We start from the raw sequence: 23,029 nt of genomic DNA, 5'->3' as shown, positions 1-23,029 counted from the left end.
CCTTGCCTCACTCCAGCCCATTCTTAATATCACCCCTCTTCTTCAGTCAGAATTTCCTAGATCCTGACCCACCTCTACCCCTTGGCTTTCATCATTCCCCTTCACTGGATTGCAAACAAGTCTCTTTCCACCTATGTAAATCCTACTTTCCTGCACAGCCAAATTCAAATCCTACTCCTCCCGGATTAATGCCCTTGTCCAGATCTCACTGGCTTCTCCAGGACTTTTATGATACTACATGATTCACCTGGCACTGAAATGCATTTTAACTAGTCACCTGAATATTGTTCAATAACTGCAAGTAGGCAGAGGTCAGGACTGTATTCCTTCAGGCCTAGACACTACAATACACATGGGGCCCCATAAGTATTTGTGAGTTGGCAGAGTCAATGCATATCATTGTTCTATCACTGATGGCTGCACACATCGGGCTGTGAACATGCCTCGTCTGGAAACTGATATGCCAGCCACCCTCCACCAGGACCATTTATAGAGAGCAAGCTAAGACGATTATATCCTCTGAAGGGCAAGATGGAGGACTTTCCAAGGGTCATGCACGGCCCTTCTCGGTGCAGTCTTATTTCTGATCTTCCCCAATAGCTCTCATGTTCTAGCTCCCCCATCATTGTTTACAGAGCTCCCAGTAGGCCAAACACAACTCCCTGCCTTTGCACACACTGTTCCCACTGTCTGAAGTGACCTTCCTTTCCTCACACTCCCTGTCCAAGTCTTGCTCATCCGTAGAGACCCACTCAAACGTCACCTTCTTGGCAAAGACCTTTGATGACCTTCTCTCTCCTAAGCCCCACTTTCTTCTCTCCTAAGGTTGCTGCTCTCCCTCACCCCCCATCTGTTTCCCAAAGCACCCTGTTTGTGGGTACCTCTGTCTCAGTCTCTGGGTGGCAAGCTCCCTGAGGACAGACTCCTGGGCTGATTCCTCTGTGTCCTCCTCCCCCATTGGGCTGGACCCAGTAGAACTTTCTGTTTTTAATAAATACCATCTTGTATGGCAATCCTAATCCTCTGTTGTACTTCTATGATGGTGTGTGTGTTTCCCCACTCTTGTAAGGGAATGTCCTTTTAGGAATCGTCTCAGCATATGCCTTTTTTTCTGGTTCTCTCCATCACTCTAGACTGTGTTAAGCACTACTGACCTCTGCACAGTCCTAGAATCCTCTTCTCTTCTTTCCCACCCTCCAAGGACATCATGACCTTCAACCATCAAGGATTAACTTCTAAGTCTCTAAGACCTGCGTGGGGGGGAAGACAGAGCCTGGGGGTGGGTGGGAGGTTAGCATATCTGGGATAGGAGTTGAACGGGGAGTCAGGCCAGGCCAGGTCCACTGGAAAATACCAGTGTGGCCCACAGCCCAGGCTATGGCCGATCGAGAAGGCAGCCTTCAGGCCCAGAGCAAATCTTCTCCTTTGGTCCAGCATAGCAGGGGAGCCCCTCATCTCCCTGCCTGAGAGATGCCCTTCAGCAGGACCAGGGCTCCTGGATCGGCTCAAGAGGCAGACTTTGTTGGTTTAGTTCCGCAACAAGGCTTCTGTTCCTGTCCCGGCTGTTACGGCCTACAGATTCCTGGTACCCGTCTGATTGAACAACTTCATTAAAATGCAGTAAAAGGAAAGTGGGCCGGATGTGATCCGGGAGAGGGGACAGGCGTCTGAGTCCACCGCCTGCCTCCTGAGCCCTGTGTCCCTCCCCATCCTGCCTACAGGCCCCTGGGCAGGTGGAGGCCATGGAACTCTGGACTGTAGTGTTGAGGGTAGAAGACCTTAAGGGTATCTGCTCCCTGAGCTGTTCATCCTGATGACAGGGCAACTGAGGTCCAGCCAGGACAGCTGAACTACCAGAAGCTGCTCAGGAAGCTGTTAGCAGAAGCACGTGGAATCTCTAGGACTTTAAGACTGCTCGTCAGGGACTGCTCTTGATATAATACAAGGTGGGAGAAAAAATTCAAGGAAACCCTTGTTCTTAGGGAGCACCCTCTCCAGGGGCCTCAAACATGTTTGTTCCTTTTTGGGGGGAACAACTTTATGGAAATATAATTCACATACCTTACAATTCACCCATTTAAACTATACAATTTAATGGTTTTTTTAGTATATTCACAGAGTTGTGCAACCATCACCACAATCAATTTTAGAATATTTTCATTATTACCCCAAAAAATGCAATCCCCTTTAGCCATGGTCCCCCAATCTCTCCGTTCCTCTTGGCCCTAAGCAACCACTGATCGCCTGTCTGCCTCTATACGTTTGCCTATTCTGGACATTTCATAGAAATGGAATCATATTATATATGTCCTTTTGTAATTGGCTTCTTTTATTTAGCATAATCTTTTCAAGATTGAGCCATATTGTGGCATGTATCAGCACTTCATTATTTTTTATGGCCAAATAGTATTCCATCATATGAATATACCACATTTTATATATCCATTCATCAGTTGCTGGACATTTGGGTTGGCTCTCCCCTTTAGCTATTTTTTTTTTCCCTTTAGCTATAGTGCTGCTATCAACATTTGTGTACAAGTTTTTGTGTGGACGGATGCTTTCAGTTCTCTTGGGTATTATGTACTGAGGAGTGGAAAAATCTGTTTGTTATTGCATCTCATTAACAATATCAGTAACCATACCGGTGGAGATTCTAAAGGATTATTGCACACATTGACTCAGAAAAATAGTGAGGACAGGAAGCTGGATGAAGCAAGAGAGGCACAGAGAGGTTAACTGTTTGGACACTCGTCACACAGCCATAGGAAAGGACCACGGAGGAGGAAGTCATAGCTGGCACTTGTGAAAATTAGTCAATGAAACATTTATAACTTTAGGAAAAAAGCCCTGGAACATTTTTAAAATCATACACATAGTCACATGCACCATCACTTTAATTATATGGATTAGTTTTTAATTTGATCAGGTCCTTTCTTACCCACTGTCTCCCTTATGTTCTAGTTCCCCGTGAAGACCATCACACTCCCTCTCAGTGGAATTAAATTCTCCTTTCACCTCCCAAGCTTTTCACCTCATCCTCATCATGGGGAGTGGTGGCTTTGTAGGGAGTTTTGGAGCCTTTAGGAGTGGAGGCTCTTTAAAGGACTTCTCTTTTGTCACAGCTGCAGTTCTCAGAGCGCTGTGTGTTGGAAGCACGGAGCCATACTATTCTCTTGCACCATCTGGGACCTCTGGCCTGATCTGCATCTGTCACCAGAAGTGTGCATAGCAAAGAGTCGAGGTGGCGTGGACATCCAGCAGGTGGAACCAGATGAAACTGCTCACAGTCATTATTTCTGACCTGCAGAAATGGCAGTCTCAGGTGGGTCAGCCTGAAAGTCTCTGGTTTCCTCTCCTTTCCTTCCATGTTCCCCTCAAAGACCCAGGTTGCAGGCTCTGGAAGCCTTTCAGCCCCTGCAGCCCAGCTGGTCATCCTTGCCCACCTTCTCCAGTGGCCATTCTCCAGCTGCTCCATCTGCTGCCTGAAGACTTGAGTGGGAGGATTGGGAGAGCTGGGAGTCCAGGACCTCTCCACTGACTGCCCATCTCCCCACTGGTCTCTTTGCTTCCAGCTTGCCCCCTCCAATCCAGGGCTCCTAAAAGGCTCCAGCCACCCTCTACTTCAAATCTTGCAATGATTCCCCATCACCTAGTACCTATAAAGTACAAACACTCCAGCCTGTCCAGAAGACACAACTTCAGCTCCTGCTGCTGGGTTTTTGCTCCAGCCATGCCTAACTGCTAGCAGAACCCTGCAGGCACCGGCACTCTCCCACCTCTCAGCCCTGGCAGCTGCTCCTTTACTCAACTGCCCCTGAATTATCCTTCGGGATCATTTCCGGGAGTCTTCCCTGGGCCCCAGGGCTGTGTGAGGAGACTTTCCTCTCTGTTCCCATTTCTCTCTGCTTCCGTCTCTCCTGGCACTCATCGTCTATATTTGAATCACCTCTTTGCACATCTCTCCCCATCTACCCGCCTCTGTGGGCTGTGGGCTCTAACAATCCTACCTCATTCATCCTTCAGTCTCTATCATCAGTATAGGAAGAGTCAGGGAACTCTTCTCAACACACGTAAGCGGTGGTGCCCATGACTCAGTTTCCCCATTGGCTGGAAACGGTCCAGAAGCTTGGATCTTGCCTCTTGGTCTTCTGTAAGTTTCATTTGCCTCTCCAGAACAGAAGGAAGCTGGTTTTAAGGGCTCTTTCAATTCTTATGGTCTAAGGAACTGGGATATGAAACCTTACCCTTCCAGGACCCCTCACCAGGATCCTGTGAGGTCCAAAGAAATAGATTATTTAAATGGTAAGTCTCAAGGAATTCTGAGGAAGATTATTTTGTTGTTTTTTTAATGCACCTAGTGTCTGCAGAACACCTACTAACCGCATGCCGGCTTTGGGAACAGGGGCTTGATAAAAAGTTGTAAATACCAGCTTCCCTGGGTTTCTTTTGAGTGCTGCCTTCCAGCCAGTCTGGGAGTGCTTGTCCACGCCTGCCTTTCTCCTCTCGCTGTTCACTCCTCCAGGACCTGTCTGGTCCATCTCCCCACATTTGTCGCTGCCGGGCCAGTCCGCGTCCAACGCGCAGCCGGATTGAAGTTGGCCCTTCGGGCCTCGGCCCCGTCGCCCTCTGGCGGCCGCGCGCTGAAGCTGCGGCCCGGCGGGGAGTTGGAGAGGAGAAGGGGAAGGGGAAGGGGGAGGAGGAGGCGCGGGCAGGGGAGGAGAGGAAAAAGTTGCGCTGGGAAGTTTGGAAAGTTGGGAAGTGGCTGCTGTGGGCTTCGCCTCCCTCCGCCCGCGTGTGAGAGAGCGAGCTAGGGAGCAGGAGAGGAGCGAGCGAGCGCCTGCCATGCCCATCAGACCCCGCCTCGCCGCGCCCGGGCGCGGAGCTCTCCCCGACTCCTTGCGGCCCGTCCCGGCGCGGCCCCGGCCCCCCGCCCCCCGCCCCCCGCGCCGGGTCCTCCCCTCCCCCCGCCCCGGCGGCCCCAGCCCCCCGCCCGGCCCGGCTCCGCGCCGCTCTCCCGCCCTCCTCTCTCCCTCCCTCCCGGCCGCGGAGCAGCATGGCGGAGCCCGGGCAGCGGCCGCGCGGCCGCCCGCCGCCCCTCTGAGCCCCGCTCGGGGGCCACCGGGCGCCCCAGACCCGACCCCCGCCCCCGCCGCGCCCGCCGCCGCACTTGTCCCCCCGCGCGCCCCCTGGAGCGCCGCGCACCCCTGGGACCGTTGCGCGCCCCGGGTCCCCAGCATAACCCCGGGACCCCGCGCGCCCGCCGTCCCGGTACTACCCCGAGAACCCTGCGCGCCCCTGGACCGCGACGCAGCTCCGGGACCTCCGCGCGCCTCGGCAACCCCGCGCGCTCTCACAACCCCGGGGCTCGGCCAACCCGGCTACGCGTCCCGGCCAAAGGGCCCCGCCCCAGAGGATCCCCCTCTTGCAACAGACGGAGCCCCGCCCCAGAGGGACCCCCAGGTCCGGCAGGGACATCCAGCCACTCCCCAAAGGGCTCCCGGCATCCAGTGTCTGGAGCCCCGCGCTCCAGCGGAACCTCCGTGCCCAGCCGGGGGCTGCCCGCCCAGCTGAGGGGCGCCGCCCAGAAGGGTCCCCCGCGCCCCGCGGGCCCCGGCAGGATGCACGCCGCCCTGGCGGGGCCGTTGCTCGCCGCCCTCCTCGCCACCGCCCGCGCCCGCCCGCAGCCCCCGGACGCAGGACAGTGCCGGCCGCCCGGATCGGTGAGCGAGCGCCCGCCCGGCCACTCTCCCGGCCGCGCGGCCACTCCAGCCCTGCGGGGACGATGGTTTGGGGGGTCCTACCTTCCGCACCCACCTCGGCCCACCCGCTCCACCTCCGCCCGCCGGGCGCAGCCTCGGGCGCCCTTCCCTGGCTTCTGCCGCCGGGGCTCCAGCTCCGTCCGGGGAGGCGAGTTGGGGCGCTCCCTCTCCAGCTCCTTCTCCAAACGCTGACGCTCTCGGGCTCTCCTCGACTTTCGGTCCTGCTTGGACCTTTCCTCTCTGTGCCCTTTTTGACTCCCCTCTTTCTTACTTTTAGCCTGTCCTTACCCTCTGGTTCCTCTCTTCTCAGTTCTGACTCTGTTTCTACCATTCCTTGCCCTTCTCTTCTCTGCCCCTTCCTCTCACTCTTACACGCTCAGACCCCTTGCAGGCTTCCCTCTCCCCCCTGGTCCCCACCCTTGACCTAAGGCAAACTTTCTCCCTCTCCAGCCCAGGCCCCAGCACCCACTCTCCCAAGTGCCCCGATTTCACAAAAAGGAGGAAGATTCCAGAGGAGAGGAAAGAAAGTGCCAGGACATGCTGGCCTAATATTTCCTTGGGGGTTGAGTAATTACTAGTTCTCCTAATTTTTCTTCCAAACTCAGGAATCCCTTGATTTCCCTCAGTCTCTCTCCCTCAAAGTGTAAATTAACGCATGGAAAATAACTCTGAATTGGAGGCCAGGGACCAGGAAAAATTTGTAGGGTCCTCACTGGCTGCGCTCTTAGTTGACCTTGGGCAAGGTGCACCTCCAGTGTCGTGACTTGTTCAGAAAAAGGGAGCTCCGAGACAGGCAGGGTGCTCAGAGCTAGTCCCTCTCCAGTATGCTGGGATTTACAGTTTTTGGTTGTCAGTAAAGTATGGTGCTGTTCCCTTTGCCCACCCTGACAGATACTTCTCATTTGTGCTAGAATCAAGCAGAAGAATTTTATGAGTTGACCGAAAGCTTGCAGACGGTGGATGGCAGTGGACAGTCTAGGGGGTATTCTGGATAGAAAATGCCTGAGAGAAATGATAGTCCCTTTCTCATGCCCCTTAACCCCTGGACCTAAACTGGATCTGGAGAAATGACCCATGTCCTCCTGCCCCTCCTTCACCTCTACACAGACACACATATCCCTCTTCAGAGCTTAAGTGATGGCAGAGAATTGGACTTGGAGACCAGGTACACCTTTTGAGGGGAGGAGCCCAGAAAGCATGTACATTTCTTGGGACTAATTCTGTGAAATCTTTCCCTCCCAAACCAGGGCCTTGAGACTTTACTTAGCCTGCAGGTTTTAAAGCACTTTCTCATCTGTGGTTTCAGCTGGTGGAGCAGGGTAGCTGACACCCCAGACCTGCCCTCCAAAAAGAAAATTGTATCCGCCCTGCTGAATGGGAAGTAGCTGTTTAAATAGGTGTGCTATTTTTAATAGGTGTTCTGCTTTCAAAGTGCTCTTGGCATGTATCTTCTAATGGTTGGATTTAAAAGTTATATGACTTCCTCCTTTCTTGCCAGAGCAGGACTCTTGGTCCCCGTCTTTCCACCCTCCACATGAAACACCACCAGTGAAGGTTTGGCTTGGCCAAGCATGAATATTCTCAGGTGGTGTGGCAGTCCTTGGCACTCACAGTGACAGCCAGTCATAATGAGAGCTTCCTTCACTGCCTCCTCCCTCTGTGCCTGGCACTGTTCTTCGGGCTTATTTACATAGACTGTGTCTTTTCATTCTTCCAACAATCCCTGGGGTGGCTGCTTTCAGCTCCCATTTTACAGATGGGGAAACTGGGTCTGTGGGAAGTGAAACAGTGTGCTTAAGATCATACAGCTAAGATATGGGTCTTTCAGCTTCCAAAGCCCTTGCTTCTTCCCATGGCCCCGTGTAGCTCTCTGCCTTCCATCCCCAGCTCCACCTGCCCCCTCTGTTCTAACCTTGGCTTAATTCCGCTGCCTTCAGCCTCACTGCCTTCCTTTACCTGTCCCCCTGCAGCAGAGGGACCTGAACTCCTTCCTGTGGACTATTCGGCGCGACCCCCCGGCCTACCTCTTTGGCACCATCCACGTCCCCTACACCCGTGTCTGGGACTTCATCCCGGACAACTCCAAGGCAGCCTTCCAGGCCAGCGCCCGCGTCTATTTTGAGCTGGACCTGACAGACCCCTACACCATCTCGGCGCTGGCCAGCTGCCAGCTGCTGCCGCACGGGGAGAACCTGCAGGACGTGCTGCCCCGTGAGCTCTACTGGCGCCTGAAGCGCCACCTGGACTACGTGAAGCTGATGATGCCGTCGTGGATGACGCCCGCGCAGCGGGGCAAGGGGCTCTACGCCGACTATCTATTCAACGCCATCGCGGGCAACTGGGAGCGCAAGAGGCCGGTGTGGGTGATGCTCATGGTGAACTCGCTCACGGAGACCGACGTGCGCTCCCGGGGCGTGCCTGTGCTGGACCTCTACCTGGCCCAGCGGGCCGAGAAGATGAAGAAGAGCACAGGGGCCGTGGAGCGCGTGGAGGAGCAGTGTCATCCACTCAATGGGCTCAACTTCTCCCAGGTAAGCGCGCAGCGCCCGCCCCAGAGCCCGGCAGCCCCCGTGCGCCTCGGTCCTCTTCTCTGATGGTGTTCCCTCGGCAGGCAGAACCCTGCCCTTCCCTGAAAGGGAGAGGGTCTTTTGGGCTGTGGGGCAGCTCTTGAGCTGCCTTTGTGGTGGTATGAGGGCAAACTGGCATGTGCTGGAATTGGGAGTAAGAGTTTGTGCGTTTTCTTCTATCTCAGTGGTGCTACCTGTTGGGGATACACACTCCCCACCTGCTGTGCTCGCCCAAGCAGAAAGAATTTCCCTCGGAGCATCACAGTGATGAAAAACAAAAAGAAAGAGTTTTCAGTTTGGGCCTGACTTTCCCTGAGACCCTGGGGTCTCAAGAGCAGGAGGCTGTCTTGAGGCTGTTGTATGGGTGCATCCAGGCAGCTGTGTGTATGTACGGAGGACGAATAGAGGGAGACGGGCTTCTTGGGGGTGGGGTTGGGGTCGGGGGGCAGGAGAAGTGCGATGGGCCTGGTCTCTAGTGACCCTGGCTTGCTGTTAAGCGCTGCCAGATTTCCCGGGGCCTCTGCAAAGCTCCAGGTGACCCTCGGACTGCCTCCCCTAGGCTGGGAGAAAGTCAGCAAGGATAGTTTTGGGGTTAATAATTTCAGAGAAATGTGTTCACTTAAAGGTTGACAGTTCTGATTTCTGAACCTCAGGTGTAGGGGCAGGGAGAAGGGCGGAGCTTAGGAGGTTTAAAGTCTCTGGCTGCCAGAGACCTGATCCAGCAAAATGTCATGAAAAGCTCCATCTCCATGGTCAGAGGTCACTCACAACTCACTGGCCCCAAGCTCAGCCCTGAGGCCCAGGGAACAATGAGTTCACATCTGCGCCTTGAGAACGGGCTGTCAGTCCCTGAGTCAGGGCTGGTGGCTCCTGCAAGGAGGCCAGGCCCATGCCCCAAGCGTGGTGTGGTCCCCAACACATACTCCTCCCGTAAGGAGACAGCCCCATAAATTGGCCAGAGTAGAAGCTCTGCCACTGGAACCAGACCTGCTTGGCTGCTCCTGAGATGTTGCAAGCTCTTCACCAGGGAAACAGGGGCAGAAACTGATCCCCCTTCGGAGATCTCTGGCTTTTGTTTTTCCAGGGGAAATGCAATATTGTCCCCGGGGAGGTAAGAAGGCAGATTGATTTGCCGGCCAAATGAAAGGCGGGTTTGTCGGTTCTCCTGCTGGCTCTCCCATAATTGTGGAGCCCTTACCCAGAGGGCCCCGGTGGCAGGAATATTGGGGCAGTTAGTCACGCCCCGCAGGGTTCTGACTACGCCTGACTCCTTCTCCACGGGGAAAAATCCTGTGCATTCTCTGGCCCAGCGCTGATTCCTCTGAACCTACCGGCTTTCTCCCTCTGAAGTGACTTTTCCCTTGCCAGCCTCGGGAGCTGATATTATCTGCGTCGGGCTCCCCAGCGCTTGCCGCCCATCTCATTCTGGAGGCAGGTTTGTAGGAGGCCTCTCTGTTCAGAGGCCTCACGTCTGGCCTTGATATCTTTTTTAGGTTGGGGAGGTGGGGGGATCCACCGTCACTCTCAACACCCTCTTTGTACCAACCACAGAGGAATCCGACCAGAGGCGAAGGGCGCACACAGACCCTCTGGTTAAACAGCCCCTGGCTTTAATCTGTCTCTCTTAAAACAACAAAACTATCTTTCTTCGAGGTCTGGAAACACTGCTGTTCAACCAAAGGACGGCTTTGGTAGGTTGAAAACATTTGCTGGAAAGTGCGTGAGGTTATGTTTTAGGAAAAGTTCCTGAGAGCCATTCATCGGCCAGCGAGGAGCCCGCTGACAGTCTCCAAAGCCCACATTTGAAGATCAAACAGACTCAAACCTCTGGTTTCAAAAATGCACCCACCCATCACCAGCCCGGGCCCGCTCTTAAAATTGTTCTTGGGTCCAGCTCCTCGAGAGGGCTGAGGAAGCAAGTCCTGAACAAAAGAAAACAGGACTCCTTTTGGTTCCCTAATCTGCACACCCTTCACCACCTGCCAGAGTGCCTGACCCCGCCAATTTGTCCTGTTATCATTTTGGAGCGAGGTGATGAAATCTCTCCTCCATCCCCGTGGGCAGCCGTGGGCTAACTGTGAAGGGAGAGATTCCAGAGCTTGGGCAGTTGGGATTGTTAGGGATCCCCAACCCCAAAGTCAGAAATGCAACAGCCTTCTCAGTAAAATTGTATGCACGCATGCACAGTTTGATATGAACATCTGTGATGCATTATTGTACTGAAATATCTGTTAAGTGCATCAGATTTTTATTTTTTCTTTCCTCCCAGCATTACTGTTATTGCAAAATATTTGGGGAGGGGGGAGCAATGAGAGAGGAAGGACGGAAAAAAAGCCTTAAAAGAGAGCGCCTGTTTGTTAAGACTGGAATTTTAGTGTGTGTTTTTTTTTAAATAAATTTATTTATTTTATTTATTTATTTTTGGCTGCGCTGGGTCTTTGTTGCTGTGTGCGGGCTTTCCCTAGTTGCGGCGAGCGGGGGCTACTCTTCGTTGCGGAGCACGGGCTTCACGGTCTCTAAGCACGCAAGCTTCAGTAGTTGTGGCACACGGGCTCAGTATTTGCAGCTCGCAGGCTCTACAGCGCAGGCTCAGTAGTTGTGGCACACGGGCCTAGTTGCTCCGCGGCATGTGGGATCCTCCTGGACCAGGGCTCAAACCTGCGTACCCTGCACCGGCAGGCAGACTCTGTAACCACTGTGCCACCAGGGAAGCCCGATTTTAGTTTTAACTTTAGTATTTCTCAAAATTTTATATTTTCTTCTGGTCAGAAATACCACATTTTCCCTTGCTAAATGGAGAAAGAAAGCTACATGGGCTAGAGGAATGACTGAAAAAGTTTCTTCCATCATTGCACAGCTTGAAAGATCCAGCTTCTTGGCCGTGGTCTCTGATTTTAATATCAACTGAGGGTGCTAGACCTAACATCACCATGAGTTTGCTCTGTGTCCTTGAGCAAGTCACGTCACCTCTCTGGACCTTGTTTTTCCCACCTGTGAAATGAGACATCAGGATTAGGTCATCATTCAAGCCACTCCAGCCCTGACATTCCATGGGACGATTATAATCAACTCCATGTGCCAGGCACCCTGCAGGAGGCTCCGCACGCTTTTTCATCTTGTTGGAGTCTCGCAACCCTGGAACTTTCAAAGGTGGGCACTCAGAAAGGCTGGATGACTTGCCCAAGGTCACGTGGCTAATATGGAACAGAGCCGGTCTGCCTGACTCTAAAGGAAGGATGCGCCCCTCCCGCTGCCCCTTGCGGATTCTCTAGACTTTCTCCATGTAGGTAGTTCGTGTCCTGCAATTCTTCCTTCAGTCCTTTCTTCTGTTTTCTTCTTTACTTTAGAGCTTAAAGGCTTAAAATTTTACTTCTTGGAGAACTTATACTTCTAGAGAAATTATTTCCTTTGACTATGTGGCTGGAGCAGGGATGGTAAAGGCAGGTCCTCTGAAGATTTCCGTGATGTGTTACAGACAGCTCAGCATAGTGGGCTGAGAGATGGGAGACTAGCTTCTAGGTTTCAGTCCCAGCTCTGGCTCTAAAACCAATGACTTGTATGTAACGCTGGTGTTCTTAACTAACAATCGAATTGGGCAGTAGTGACCAGCCTTTCACAACTGAGCTGGTTTTGTGAGGACGTGAGAAGCTACTACCTGTGGGAGGTTGTCGAGAGGGTAAAATGACTACCTAGATGTAAGGCTTGAGCTTGGAAAAGAGTCTGGGCGGCTTCAGGACAAGGAAGGGAGAAGGCTGCATGGCAAGCATCAGCTCTGCCCTGTTGGCACCTTCTGCCAGCAGCCCTGTCCACTGCCCATGCTTTGCTGAACAAAGTAAAGCTGGAGTAATAGGGGGTGGTGGCAGCCCCTGCCCTCAGGGGCCTGGGGATGCCTGAGCTTTGAGTCCAGATCTTGTGACAATCTTGGGACCTGCAGATTTCAGTCGGCTCTGCTGGCTGCCTCTGGGGACTGGTACCAGCTGCCACAAACACACTGGGCTGATTAGGAGACCTCCTTCTCCCTCTAGGGGGCCTCAGTGCCCCCCACTCAGTACAGTGGAGGCACTAGATGAGGAGACCTCTAAGTTATGTGGTTCTCTGGGCAAAATAAGAAAACGGGACACTGCTGTTCTGTACTTGGCTGTGATTTAGCTAACATGCCGATGCTATCCATCCAATGTGCGTAGAGCCTGAACATTTGGGCTTGGCTGCCAAGGGTGTCCGAAATGTTTGTAAAATTCTACAGCCCCCTCTCTAGGGAGTTAGAAACCGGAAAGTCATCATTTATTGAGCTGTATCTCTGTACAGGGCGCTACATTAGACCTCGTAAGTACATCATCTCTAATCCTCACAGAGATATGACAAGGCAGAGTATCATATCCCTTTTACAGACAATAAATTAAGGCTTAAAAAGGTTAAGTCATTTGGTTGTGAGTATACAGCCAGGTGAGGCAGGCTCAGGATTCAAACTCAAGTGTCTGATGCCAGAGTCCATGTTTTTCAAGATTCCGAGAGCTGACATAATTTTGTTTTTAACAGTCAGATGGCATTATCTGGTGACGTGTGTGTGTATTGGAGTGGAGGGAGATCACCATATCTTTCTAAAAAATAAAATAAAATATAAAAAATGTATAGAAAGAGATCATTGAAAAGTGCTGAAACTGATTTTCTCCCTGGCTTAGAAATTGAATCTTATTCTAAACTAGGAGTTCCCAAAGGCAGGCCCAGCTTTCCAAGGGACCACTGTGAAGACGGCACCCCTAACACAGGCTAGGCAGCACAGTTGAATAAAGGCTGTCCTTGGTTATAGTCAGAGGTCCTATATCAATACCACATATTATTGGGTGCTCAATTAGTATTTAGAGAGAGAACGAATGAATGAATGGTCAGAAACCATGATATGACGATCCCTGCTTCCCTTCCTTCATCCAGCACTATTGAATGAATGAATGAATGAATGAATGAAGAAAGATGACACAAGCCCCAGTGAAGAGCCTCCTCCTTGAACTTTAACGGGTCCACACCATCCTACAGGGACACAAAATGTGGAAATCATGAAGTGGGTCGTTGAATACAAAGTAGGCTCTAGCCCTACCCCATCCCTACCTTGGCTGTGACTCTGGGCTTGTCCTGTCCCTCTCTGGGCCTAGGTTGCCCCTCTGTCCCACGGTTTCCAGGCCCGACCCAGTTCTGACTTCTGCGGTTTTCATCTTCGGTCCTTGTATCTTGGAGGCCCTGGGCCACCCTGAGATTTCGAGCCTGAGTTCTCCACCATTGGGAGGGGCTGGCAGGCTTGTCTGTGGCGGGCTGCTGCCGACACCTACTCATCCGGAAGCCTGCTCGGTCCGGTGGGTGACCTGCTGCTTCTTGTGGCCAGCCTGCAGGGCAGACAGAGCCCCAGCCCATCATGGCACAGTCTGGTGGATAGCTGCCCAGCCTTGGAGCCTGCCCGTCATCAGGACCCCTCTCCCTCACTGGCTCCCTCACTCTTTCAGCCAGAGCACCTTAGTGTCAGCCAGGACAATGCTGGGAGCAGAGACTGGGAAAGAGTTCACTGCCAAGTCAGGGAGAGTGAGCATTATTAGTCCTTTCTTACTGCTGTGGAAACTGAGTCATGGAGCGCCTGTGCATTAGTCTCCCCTGTGTCCTGTCTCCACATGTCACACGGAGAGCCTGTTCTTACGTTCTCTTGCTGTTATACATTTCCATCTTGCAGAACCCACTCTCACTTCCCATCCTCCAAGAATGGCTATTGCTGGGTGCTACACCCCACCTGAGCCTCCATGGCAGCTACAGCAGCACCGACCTTTGGTCCCTCAAGTTCTCAGTACTCGTCCCTACTTCTGGCTTCCCATCAGATCTATGTACCTTCCCCAGAGTGAAGGGGCCAGACACCTCCCCTAAGACCGTTGGGCACCCCTGAGGATGTCCGACCGTGCTGAGCCCTCTTCTCTCCAGAAGACAGCCACAGAGTGAGAGCCCCTGGGTCAGTACTGGCTCCAAGCACAGGCTGGCCTAGTCTGCACGTGTAACTCCAGATCCTGGCCTGGGAGCAAGCTGCTTCTGGCCCCGCCTCCGCGCTGTGCTTCTGGAAGCCTGCCACACCCACCGTGGCTCCCGCACCGAGCCCTACGGTTAGGAGCTGTTCAGCAAATGTCTGTCACACGGTGTGGAAGTCACTTGGGGGACCCCTAGCACTGACCCCTAGGCATGTGTACTCTCAGACTCTTTGTGTGCCCGGAGAGCTGTTTGCAAAGAGCCCCTGCCAGCACAGCAGGCTCTGTCCTCTTTTTTTTTTTCCCTGACTTGGTTAACTCAGACTTTAGCATTTAATATATTATCCCAACATGGGGTTTGGCGGGGGCGGGGGGGAACAAACTCAGGAGCAGACGCACAGGATGGCTTAGGTACCTCCATCAAAGGAGAGTGAGGCCATAAAGCCAGAGGTGACCAAGATGTCATGAAATATTCTAGTCTCAGAATCAGAAGGTCACACAGCATGACGTCTTCCTGATTTACAGAATCTCAGAATCCTGAGCCGGGACTTGGAGGCTCAGAGAATCTAAGAATGGGGAAATCTTAGAACATTAGGCTCAGAGGCATTTTTGGACTCGAAGAATCTTCGCATCGTGAAATCCTAGCCCCTTAGCTTTGAAGACATTTTTTCAGCTCGTACACACAGACTTCTAAAATCTTAGAGTTGGAAGGGACCAGTTCTCAAGAATTCCAAGAAGTCCCATCCACAAACAGTGATCTCCTTCCTGCAGCAACTCACCCACCAGCCGATCCCAGGCCAAAGAGAAAAGCCTGAGCGGCAAAGCACTTTGAGACGGAGATAAAAATGGGAGCGTGCCCGTGCCTTTGTTAATAGTTCCCATTTGGACATCTCTCAAAGCCAGGAAGAGGTCGCCTGGTAATGCAGCTTTCCGAGGGAGGAAACTGAAGAATGGGACAAGCCTGCTGCCTGCCAGCCGGGCTGCCGCGTTCTCTCCCCCTCGAGTTTGCTTCTAAATATTATCCACTTCACTCCCTTTTATCTCCCATCACTGGCTCTCTGTCCGCCCACTTAATCCACAGGCAGCCGGTGGCCCAGGCTTCAGTTCTGCTCAGCGGCTGCCAAGCCGTCTGGCTGAGCAGCTCCTCCAGTATCCGCAGGCTTTTAAATCTGCGCAGAATATCCGCTGGAACACAAAACGTTGCCCCAAGCTTGGAAATGCTGTTGCTTGTGCTAGGCCCTCTCCCTCTGCAGGAATTTCCTCCTTTCCTCTTCTACTCCTGATTCCTATGAGATATCCAAGGCTCAGCTCAATGCTGTACCTCCTCCAGGAAGTCTTCCCAGAATGCTCCTAAATCTCATCGGCTTGGGAAGACTTTGTGCAAGTCTTTCCTTGATGACCCAGCCACATCTATTCTTTCCCTCCGTGGAATTGTTTATGGCGTTTTATAGTATTCTTTCGGCACTTACATATTTTACATTCTATTATAATTATTACTGAGGCAGTCTTTTCTTTCCTAATCAACCTGGCTTCAAAACCTAGCTCAAAATATGCTCACAATTGATTACAAAATGAGACTGGATGTGTTCCAGTTCTGAAGTTGGGGCCCTGTGGTGTATCCTGTGGTTGAGGTGTTGGCAGCTCTGGATGCTAACGGGGGGCTGCGTCTCGGCCTCTGTATTCACAGAAAGCCTCAGCCTGCCCACCTGAGACACGGAGACAGTTCAGTGCTGTCGCTGGTCCATTTGGTGAGGACTTTGTAACATCCACAGGTCACTGTTGGATTTCTCCCTCTCCTTCCTGGAACACTTTGTTGTTTTCTCTTCCTCGTCTGTTCCTTGCAGACAAAGCCTTCTTTTTTTCTCCTCTTCTCTACGCAGAGTTCATGTGAACTTCTCCAGGTTCACTCCATCCCCCACTTAATTTCCTTTGAAAAATGTTTAATTTTATCCATTACCTGCTACTTTGCTTGGGGCTGCAGTGCTGCTGACCTGTTCTACTTCTCTCTCCCTTCCTCTCTCTGTCACACAATCCATGGTCAGGCCTCCAAGCATTTGCTTATGCTGTTCCCTCTACCTGAGAGCCCTTCCAAGTTTTTATTGTCTGGCTATAAAGGTTCCTGAGGGCAGTCATTTGAAAAGCCTGGACTCTTCAGGCAAATGATCCTTTATAGCCAGACTTTCATCCATGGTCACCAGATTGGACTGTTCCCTCTGGGCTGATACCACCTGATCATACATAAGTCAGCAGTTTGAGTTTAGGTTGCAATGACGTGACTGGTTTTGAGCATTGTGAGGTTTTTTCCTTTTCTTTTTTGATTTTTTTATTGAGGCTTAATTGCCATCACATTATATTAGTTAGAGATTGAGAGAGAGCCAGCTCTGCTGATGGGCACTAATCCTATCATGAGGACCCCACCTTTATGACCTCTTATAAACCTAATTCCCTTGTAAAGTTTCCACCTCCAAATACTATCATAATAGAGTTTGGGGCTTCAACATATGGATGGAGTGGCACAAACATTCCGTCCCTAACAGTGGGTGAGTTGTACCGGGGTCACTCTGAATGCTTGGCTACCCTTGAAAAGAGCCAGAAGGTCGTCAGATTTGGCCCACACAAGTCAGGGCCCTGGGGCCATTTCTGGGTAATGGCCTAGGTCCTGTGCAGTCTCTCGTCAGTGGCACCTGCTGCCAGCCTGTGTTCCTCCCTGACTAGGCAAAGGTAGTTTCCCTGGGGGAACCTACAGGCTTTCAGGTTGGTCCCTGACCACCATTCACCTCCCCCGTAGGCAGTGCACATATTTCTCGGCCCTGAGTGATGAGACCCTGTCATCTTTTATTCTTGGGGTTCTCCCTTTTCTCCCCAGCGGGTCAGGAAGAGCAGGGGAAAGCACTCAGTTTTACTTCTCTTACCTTGTGAGCCTATTTCTCTGCATAAAGCTTCCTCCCTCTTTCCCTCATTCAGAGGGACATCCTGGTCTGATTTAACCTTCAGAACCAAGAATTAGTCTATATTCACACAGCATAGCACAAGACTCAGCTCAGAAGTCCCTTAGGACACCTCGGGGCACTGGCCCAGGACGGGCTGGTGCTCCTTCAGGGCCCAGAATCATTGCACTCATTGGGAGTGCAGGTCACCTGAGGCTAGTTGGGGTAACCTTCCTGCACCTTAGTTTCCTATCTATCAATTTCATCTGCTTGCTGTGAGGATTAACTGATTAAAAGTGCCAGACACACATAGTTATTATTGCATCTTTAAATTAGCATCATCATATAATTTTTCAAGAAATGCTTTTCAGCTCCCACTGTGTGCCAGATGCTGGGATTTGTGCTGGAGATACGAAAGTGACCAAGAACTATGATGCTCTTCCCTGTGCTCCCTTCCAGGGTCGGGAGGGAAAGGAACAGAAGTGCCTTACACTGTGGAGCGGGGGTGGGGGGGCGGGGGTGTGTGGCCGTGGCAGGTAATGTGGTGTCCTGTGGGGGCACAGAAGATGCACGCTTCCCAGGCTTGCCCACCTTCGCCCCAGCCCGGCTCGGAGCGCTGTTGGGCGCAGTTGGCGTTGCTCGGGCTGCCTCAGTGGACGGGATGCCGAGAGCGAAAGTGCACATTTCCTAGAAGTGCTGCGTGCGGCCCCGCCTGACCCTCGGCCAGCCCTGGCGACCAAACAGGCGGCGCCAGCGCCCGCGTCCCCTGGCCAGCCCTACCCGGGGAAGCCAAAGTGCAAAGATAAAAGGCCAGGCCTTTTCCACTTCCTCTTCTGTTTAAAGGGCTTACCTGCTTCCTCCCTGTGAAGGTTCTGTAGTGTCCTGACCAGTTTTATCTCCTGGGGACTTAAGGTGGTTTGTAATTTAAGCCTCAGACCCCATTTGAAACCCCTTTTTAGAAAGGAAGATTGGGCAGAGAACGCCTTTCAGATATCTCTCTGGATCATCTTTTAGCCCTAGTTCACACGGTTTCCCTTTCTTGAACTGCTCTGCTTTGAGTTTGAGGAGAGACAAAAGTCTGATTGGCAATGATAATTTCAACTGTTTGCATCGCGGTTTGCAGTTTCCACAGTCTTTCACATGCCACTGGATAGCTCTTCCTCCTGGCCCCCCCAGGAGGACACCTAGAGGGGGGCTAGACCAGTTTCCTGTCTCCCCCCCCACCAACCTCCCCTAATCGGACCCCCAGTGGCCCCCCTCCCTGTGGCTGTAGAGTCTCCTGGATTATGGGATATTTTTGAGCTCCAGACCCTCTATTGGGGCTGAGATGCAGCTTGAAGAGCTATGGATGGGCCATGGATGGGTGAACTGAGTCACTTTGGCACCTCAGTGACAATAATGCACTGTCACTGTGCTTGACCTTGACTGGAATGTTGAGTTGACCCAGCTCTACATAACCCCCATGCCAAGGCCTGCTGGTGGTCTTGCAGGTGATTTTTATATTATTCTGCTTCCATCAGTATAGTTTTGTGGAGAGGGTGGTGAGAAAGGAATGCAGGATTCTTGATGGAGACCTTGCAGGTTGAACAGCACTAGGGCCCATGGAGATGGGAGTGGAAAAGGCCTTGCCAAGAGGAAGGAGACTGTTAGGCAGAAGTGCTGGGACGGGAAATGCAGAAGGTTTGCAAAGAAAAGTCTTCCTACCCCTCCCTCCATTGACTCTACTCTCTCCTTTTCCTCTCCAGCTCCCAAGACAGCCATTGTTATTTAGTGCCTATTATGTGCTAGGCCTCAGGTTTATCACAGTAAATTCCTAAAATAATCCTGAAAGGTAAGTATTATTTCCCCCATTTTAGGAAATTGAGGCTAAGTGCTTTGTGCAAAATGATGGAGCCAGGATTTCTACTTAGATCTTTTGATACTTTCAGAAAAAGACTGTACCGGAAGTGGAATGCCAGCTCCACCACTCGGGCTGGATGACTGAGGGTCTGTTTCCACATCTGAAAAACTGGGGCTCATAATAGCATTCACCTCCTGGTGTGTTGTGAGGAGTGAATGAGGTAATGCATGTCAACCACGTAGCTGACTGCCTGGCACACACTCAGAGGTAATGAATGTTAATTGCGGTGGTTTAAGTCATGGTCATTTTAATTATTGTTATTGGCCCATTTTCACACTGTGTCTCGAGGTGAAGCCCATCCCATAGAGAAAATGGTTCTCGATCCTTTAGTCTCTCACACACCAAGCATCATCCAGAGCAGGTTTGGGGGTCGGCCTGATGGGAACCGTGACGCCCAGCCACCCGGAGCGTGGTTATTTTTTTCTGACCGTCTGGCCATACTCGTTCTAGTTCAGCTTCCCTACAATCTCCCACTGCTCCCTGGAGTGCGGACACATCAAAAGGAGGGAAAAAAAGTTTAGGCTGAAGGCCCCCTGCTTCAGGCCCAGCTCTGCCATGGGTTAGACCCATGCATGACCTGGGGCAATTCCCTCTCTGAGGGTCCTTTTCCTCTATTGCATAAGTAGGTGGGACGTTAAGAGCAGTAACTCAGAGTGATGGGGAGAAGCGGGGTTAAAGCCTGGCAAGGATTTTATTAGCCCTTAAGTGTGCCGTGCTGTTTGTGGTACTCAGTATGTGAGGTTTTTTCCTCTTCTCTTTCTCCCAGAGAAATACCCTGCACATACTTAGTGAATTGAATTAGTTATTATGAAACTGTTCACCCATCCATTCCTTCATTCTGTTGTTTACTGAGCACTACTGGGAACTACATTGTGCCAGGCTTAGTTCCAGGTCATGAATCTGGGGCTGGTGAGGAAGGGAGGGGTTGAATAGACCCCAGAGAGAGGTGCTTCACAGCAGAGTGCCAAGAATGGGTCTGAGTCTTTTATATGCACTGCCCCACTGAATCCTCACCACAGTCTCTCAGGTACATACTATTATTCAACCCCATTTTACAGGTGAGGAAACTGAGGCACAGATAGGTTATTTCATTTACTTGAGGTCACAGAGCCATTGAGGGGAAGATCTAGAATTCAAACTCGGGAAGTCTGGCTGCAGAGCCTGTGCTCTCACCCTCCCTGCATCTATGAAAAGGGACTGAAATCTGACAGTGGGGGGGTGGGGGGGGAAAGGTGGGGTAATAGCTTGTCTTCTGGGATTGGAAGTATGAAAGACTGGGAGATCCAGGGAGTTGATAGACTTCTGATGTTCCCCACTGAGGAAGGCTGCCACTTTGGGAAGGAGAGAGTGAGGTGGCCTATTGGCCAGGACCTAAGGTGAGGAGGGGGTGTGAGGAGAGAGGTACAGGTTGAGAGCAGAGGCCGACCTTGGCAGGTGAAGGAAGGGCAGGGCAGGCTGGGGGCCCAATAGAAGTGGAAGCTGTGAATCTGTAACTGCACCAGTCTGGATGGCTGGGACACTTCTTCGTGTAACTGTCTAGGGTGGGTGCAGGAGTAAGGAAGTGTGACGGAGGGCCACCCCCATCCCCAAGCCCGAGGAGTCCCTGCTGGGTTGGGTAGCAGTTCCCGCCTGCCTGTCGTGGTTGAGCACTGACCCTCAGCCCCCGCCCCATGGTGGCTGGGGCTTTGCAGGCCCTGGGGTCCTCTGGAAGCCCTACAGATGCTACCAAGATGGATGAGACTGCATCCTTGCTGTCCAGGTAGTTTTCTTTGCTGGTGAGATGCTCACTGTATACAACAGACAGACCTCCCCTCCTTATGAGTACCTGGCTGGCCTGAGTACGCATACATCTACTCATACTATACTTGGCAGTACAATGCCACCTGAGCTCGGTATTGAAGGACACACGGGTGTTCCCGGGGTTCAGGAGAAGCACCAGGTATGGGAGCGGGGGCTGATGGTGGTATTGATTCAGACCGAGAGACCGTACTTATGGTCATGGACAGTGCTTGCTGGAGGAATAGGAGACCAGGGAACTGGCCAGAGAGGCTCATGGGCCACACAGTGGAGGGCTTGTAAGCCATGTTAAGAAGCATGGGCTTGGGGCTTCCCTGGTGGCACAGTGGTTGAGAGTCTGCCTGCCGATGCAGGGGACATGGGTTCGTGCCCCGGTCCGGGAAGATCCCACATGCTGCGGAGCGGCTAGGCCCGTGAGCCATGGCCGCTGAGCCTGCGTGTCCGGAGCCTGTGCTCCGCAACGGGAGAGGCCACAGCAGTGAGAGGCCCACGTACCACAAGAAACAAACAAACAAAAGAAGCATGGGCTTGATCCTGGGTGCACTGGGGGTCATTGTTCCCCACTCCTATGTTCTGTAATTCACTCATTCGTCAAGTTGGAGCACCTATCTCACCCAAACTTGCTTGAAAGTTTTCAAGCCCCTTGGCTTGAGGAAGGAGCTGCCGTGTGAAGGTCTTTTCCCTCATCAGATCCAGGATGTTCCCACTGCTGGGCCAGAGGAGAAGGACGCTCAGCTTCTGGAACAGGAGCGCGGGTGTGTTTTCTCTTAGAAACTGGATCGTAAAAGTAGTCTGGCGGCTCAATGAGACCAACCGTAGTGAAAGATCAGCCTTTTGTGAGGAGCCTGAGACCCTGATCACCATTTATAAAACAGCTACTGTGGGATGACATGGCCTTGCATTTCATGTGGCCCATTTGATGGCAGATTTGGGGGGATTCCACCTGTTAGAAGTGGAAGTGGTGTGAGGCAGGCAGTTCCGGAATGCTCACCAAGCAGAGGTGGGAGATGGGAGGATCTGCGGTTTGTAAATGGTCCGTAAATCATGAGAGCACTGGATCAGGAGTCCAGCAGAATGAGCCTGGGCAGGTCCCTCACTGGCCGACCCCACTCGACAGGTGTGAGTGCTTGGTAAACCGTAACGGCACCCTGCTGCTTCAAAGCCACTGTCTCAGCTGGCTCTGACCTCATTGGAAAAGAGCATTTTTTATTTTGTTGTCTTTTATGTGCTTACATGTCTGTCTCCTCCACAGACTGAAGTTCTTTGAGGGCAGGAACCTCATCTAATGACTTGAGTTTGCCTAGGGCCTGGCTCCAAGCACACACTCAGGGATGCTAGGAGTAGCTGTAAAATTACCGCTGTATCTACACATCATGGCCTGAGTATCCAGGTGGAAAACAGAAAGTCCCCAACTACCCCCGCTTTGTTCCCAGATTTCCAGATGTTTGGTTCCAGGAGGTCAAACATCTAGGCAGCCTTTCGTGTGTCCCACTGTGGCACCCAGGTGTTCGGCTTTGATGACTGTGCCCACTGAGCCCCTGCTCACCCCCAGATGGGGCTGTGGTTTCCCACTGATCCTTCATTCCCACAGGGGCCCTAAGGGCTTCTCCTGGGATTGGAGGCATCTTCCCAGCCCTCCCTCCAACCCCCTTCCTCACACTTCTGTGTTTTTTCCAGGACACGGATCAGAGCTTCTGTTTGCTGGTCATTCAGTGATTCTCACACAATATAAATGAAAGCTGCTAAAACCGATAAATTCAAACCATGTGTGGGCACTGGGGAAGTGCAGGGACGTCAGAAGGCTGCAGTGTGAGGTGGCGGCTGATTTGTATATGAGAAAAGTAAATATCCCAAGTGGTAAACAGCCCTGGGTCTCTCATCATCGCTGGGATTCAAAGGCATTGAATAGGAATGCACGCTCTCCATCTCTTGTAAACAAACTGAGATTCTCTCTGCATGCTGACCTAAATTCTGCATGTTCATCTTTTGGAAAGCCAGCCAGTCACTCTAGTTGGGAGACCGCAGGCAGTCTGGCCTGTTGGGTTGGGTCGCCTTCTTCCTGGCTTTGCAGCTGGTCTAGCACTTT

General features: G+C 52.2%; 1 protein-coding gene across 1 annotated transcript in view; it reads left to right on the top strand.

The window, feature by feature from the left end:
* The first annotated feature begins 5,618 nt into the window (after positions 1-5,618).
* TRABD2B (TraB domain containing 2B) overlaps positions 5,619-23,029 on the top strand; it is a 215,813-nt gene continuing 198,402 nt past the window's right edge. Inside the window, exons 1-2 of the mRNA XM_060083290.1 lie at positions 5,619-5,720; positions 7,730-8,290. Of these exons, the coding sequence (XP_059939273.1) occupies positions 5,619-5,720; positions 7,730-8,290 (663 nt within the window). The remainder of the gene's footprint in view (positions 5,721-7,729; positions 8,291-23,029) is intronic.

This window comes from Mesoplodon densirostris, chromosome 2, assembly GCF_025265405.1.
Source record: "Mesoplodon densirostris isolate mMesDen1 chromosome 2, mMesDen1 primary haplotype, whole genome shotgun sequence".
Classification (NCBI taxonomy): Eukaryota; Metazoa; Chordata; class Mammalia; order Artiodactyla; family Ziphiidae; genus Mesoplodon; species Mesoplodon densirostris.
The sequence above is the reverse complement of the archived record's forward strand: the minus strand, read 5'-3'. Positions and strand labels throughout refer to the sequence as shown.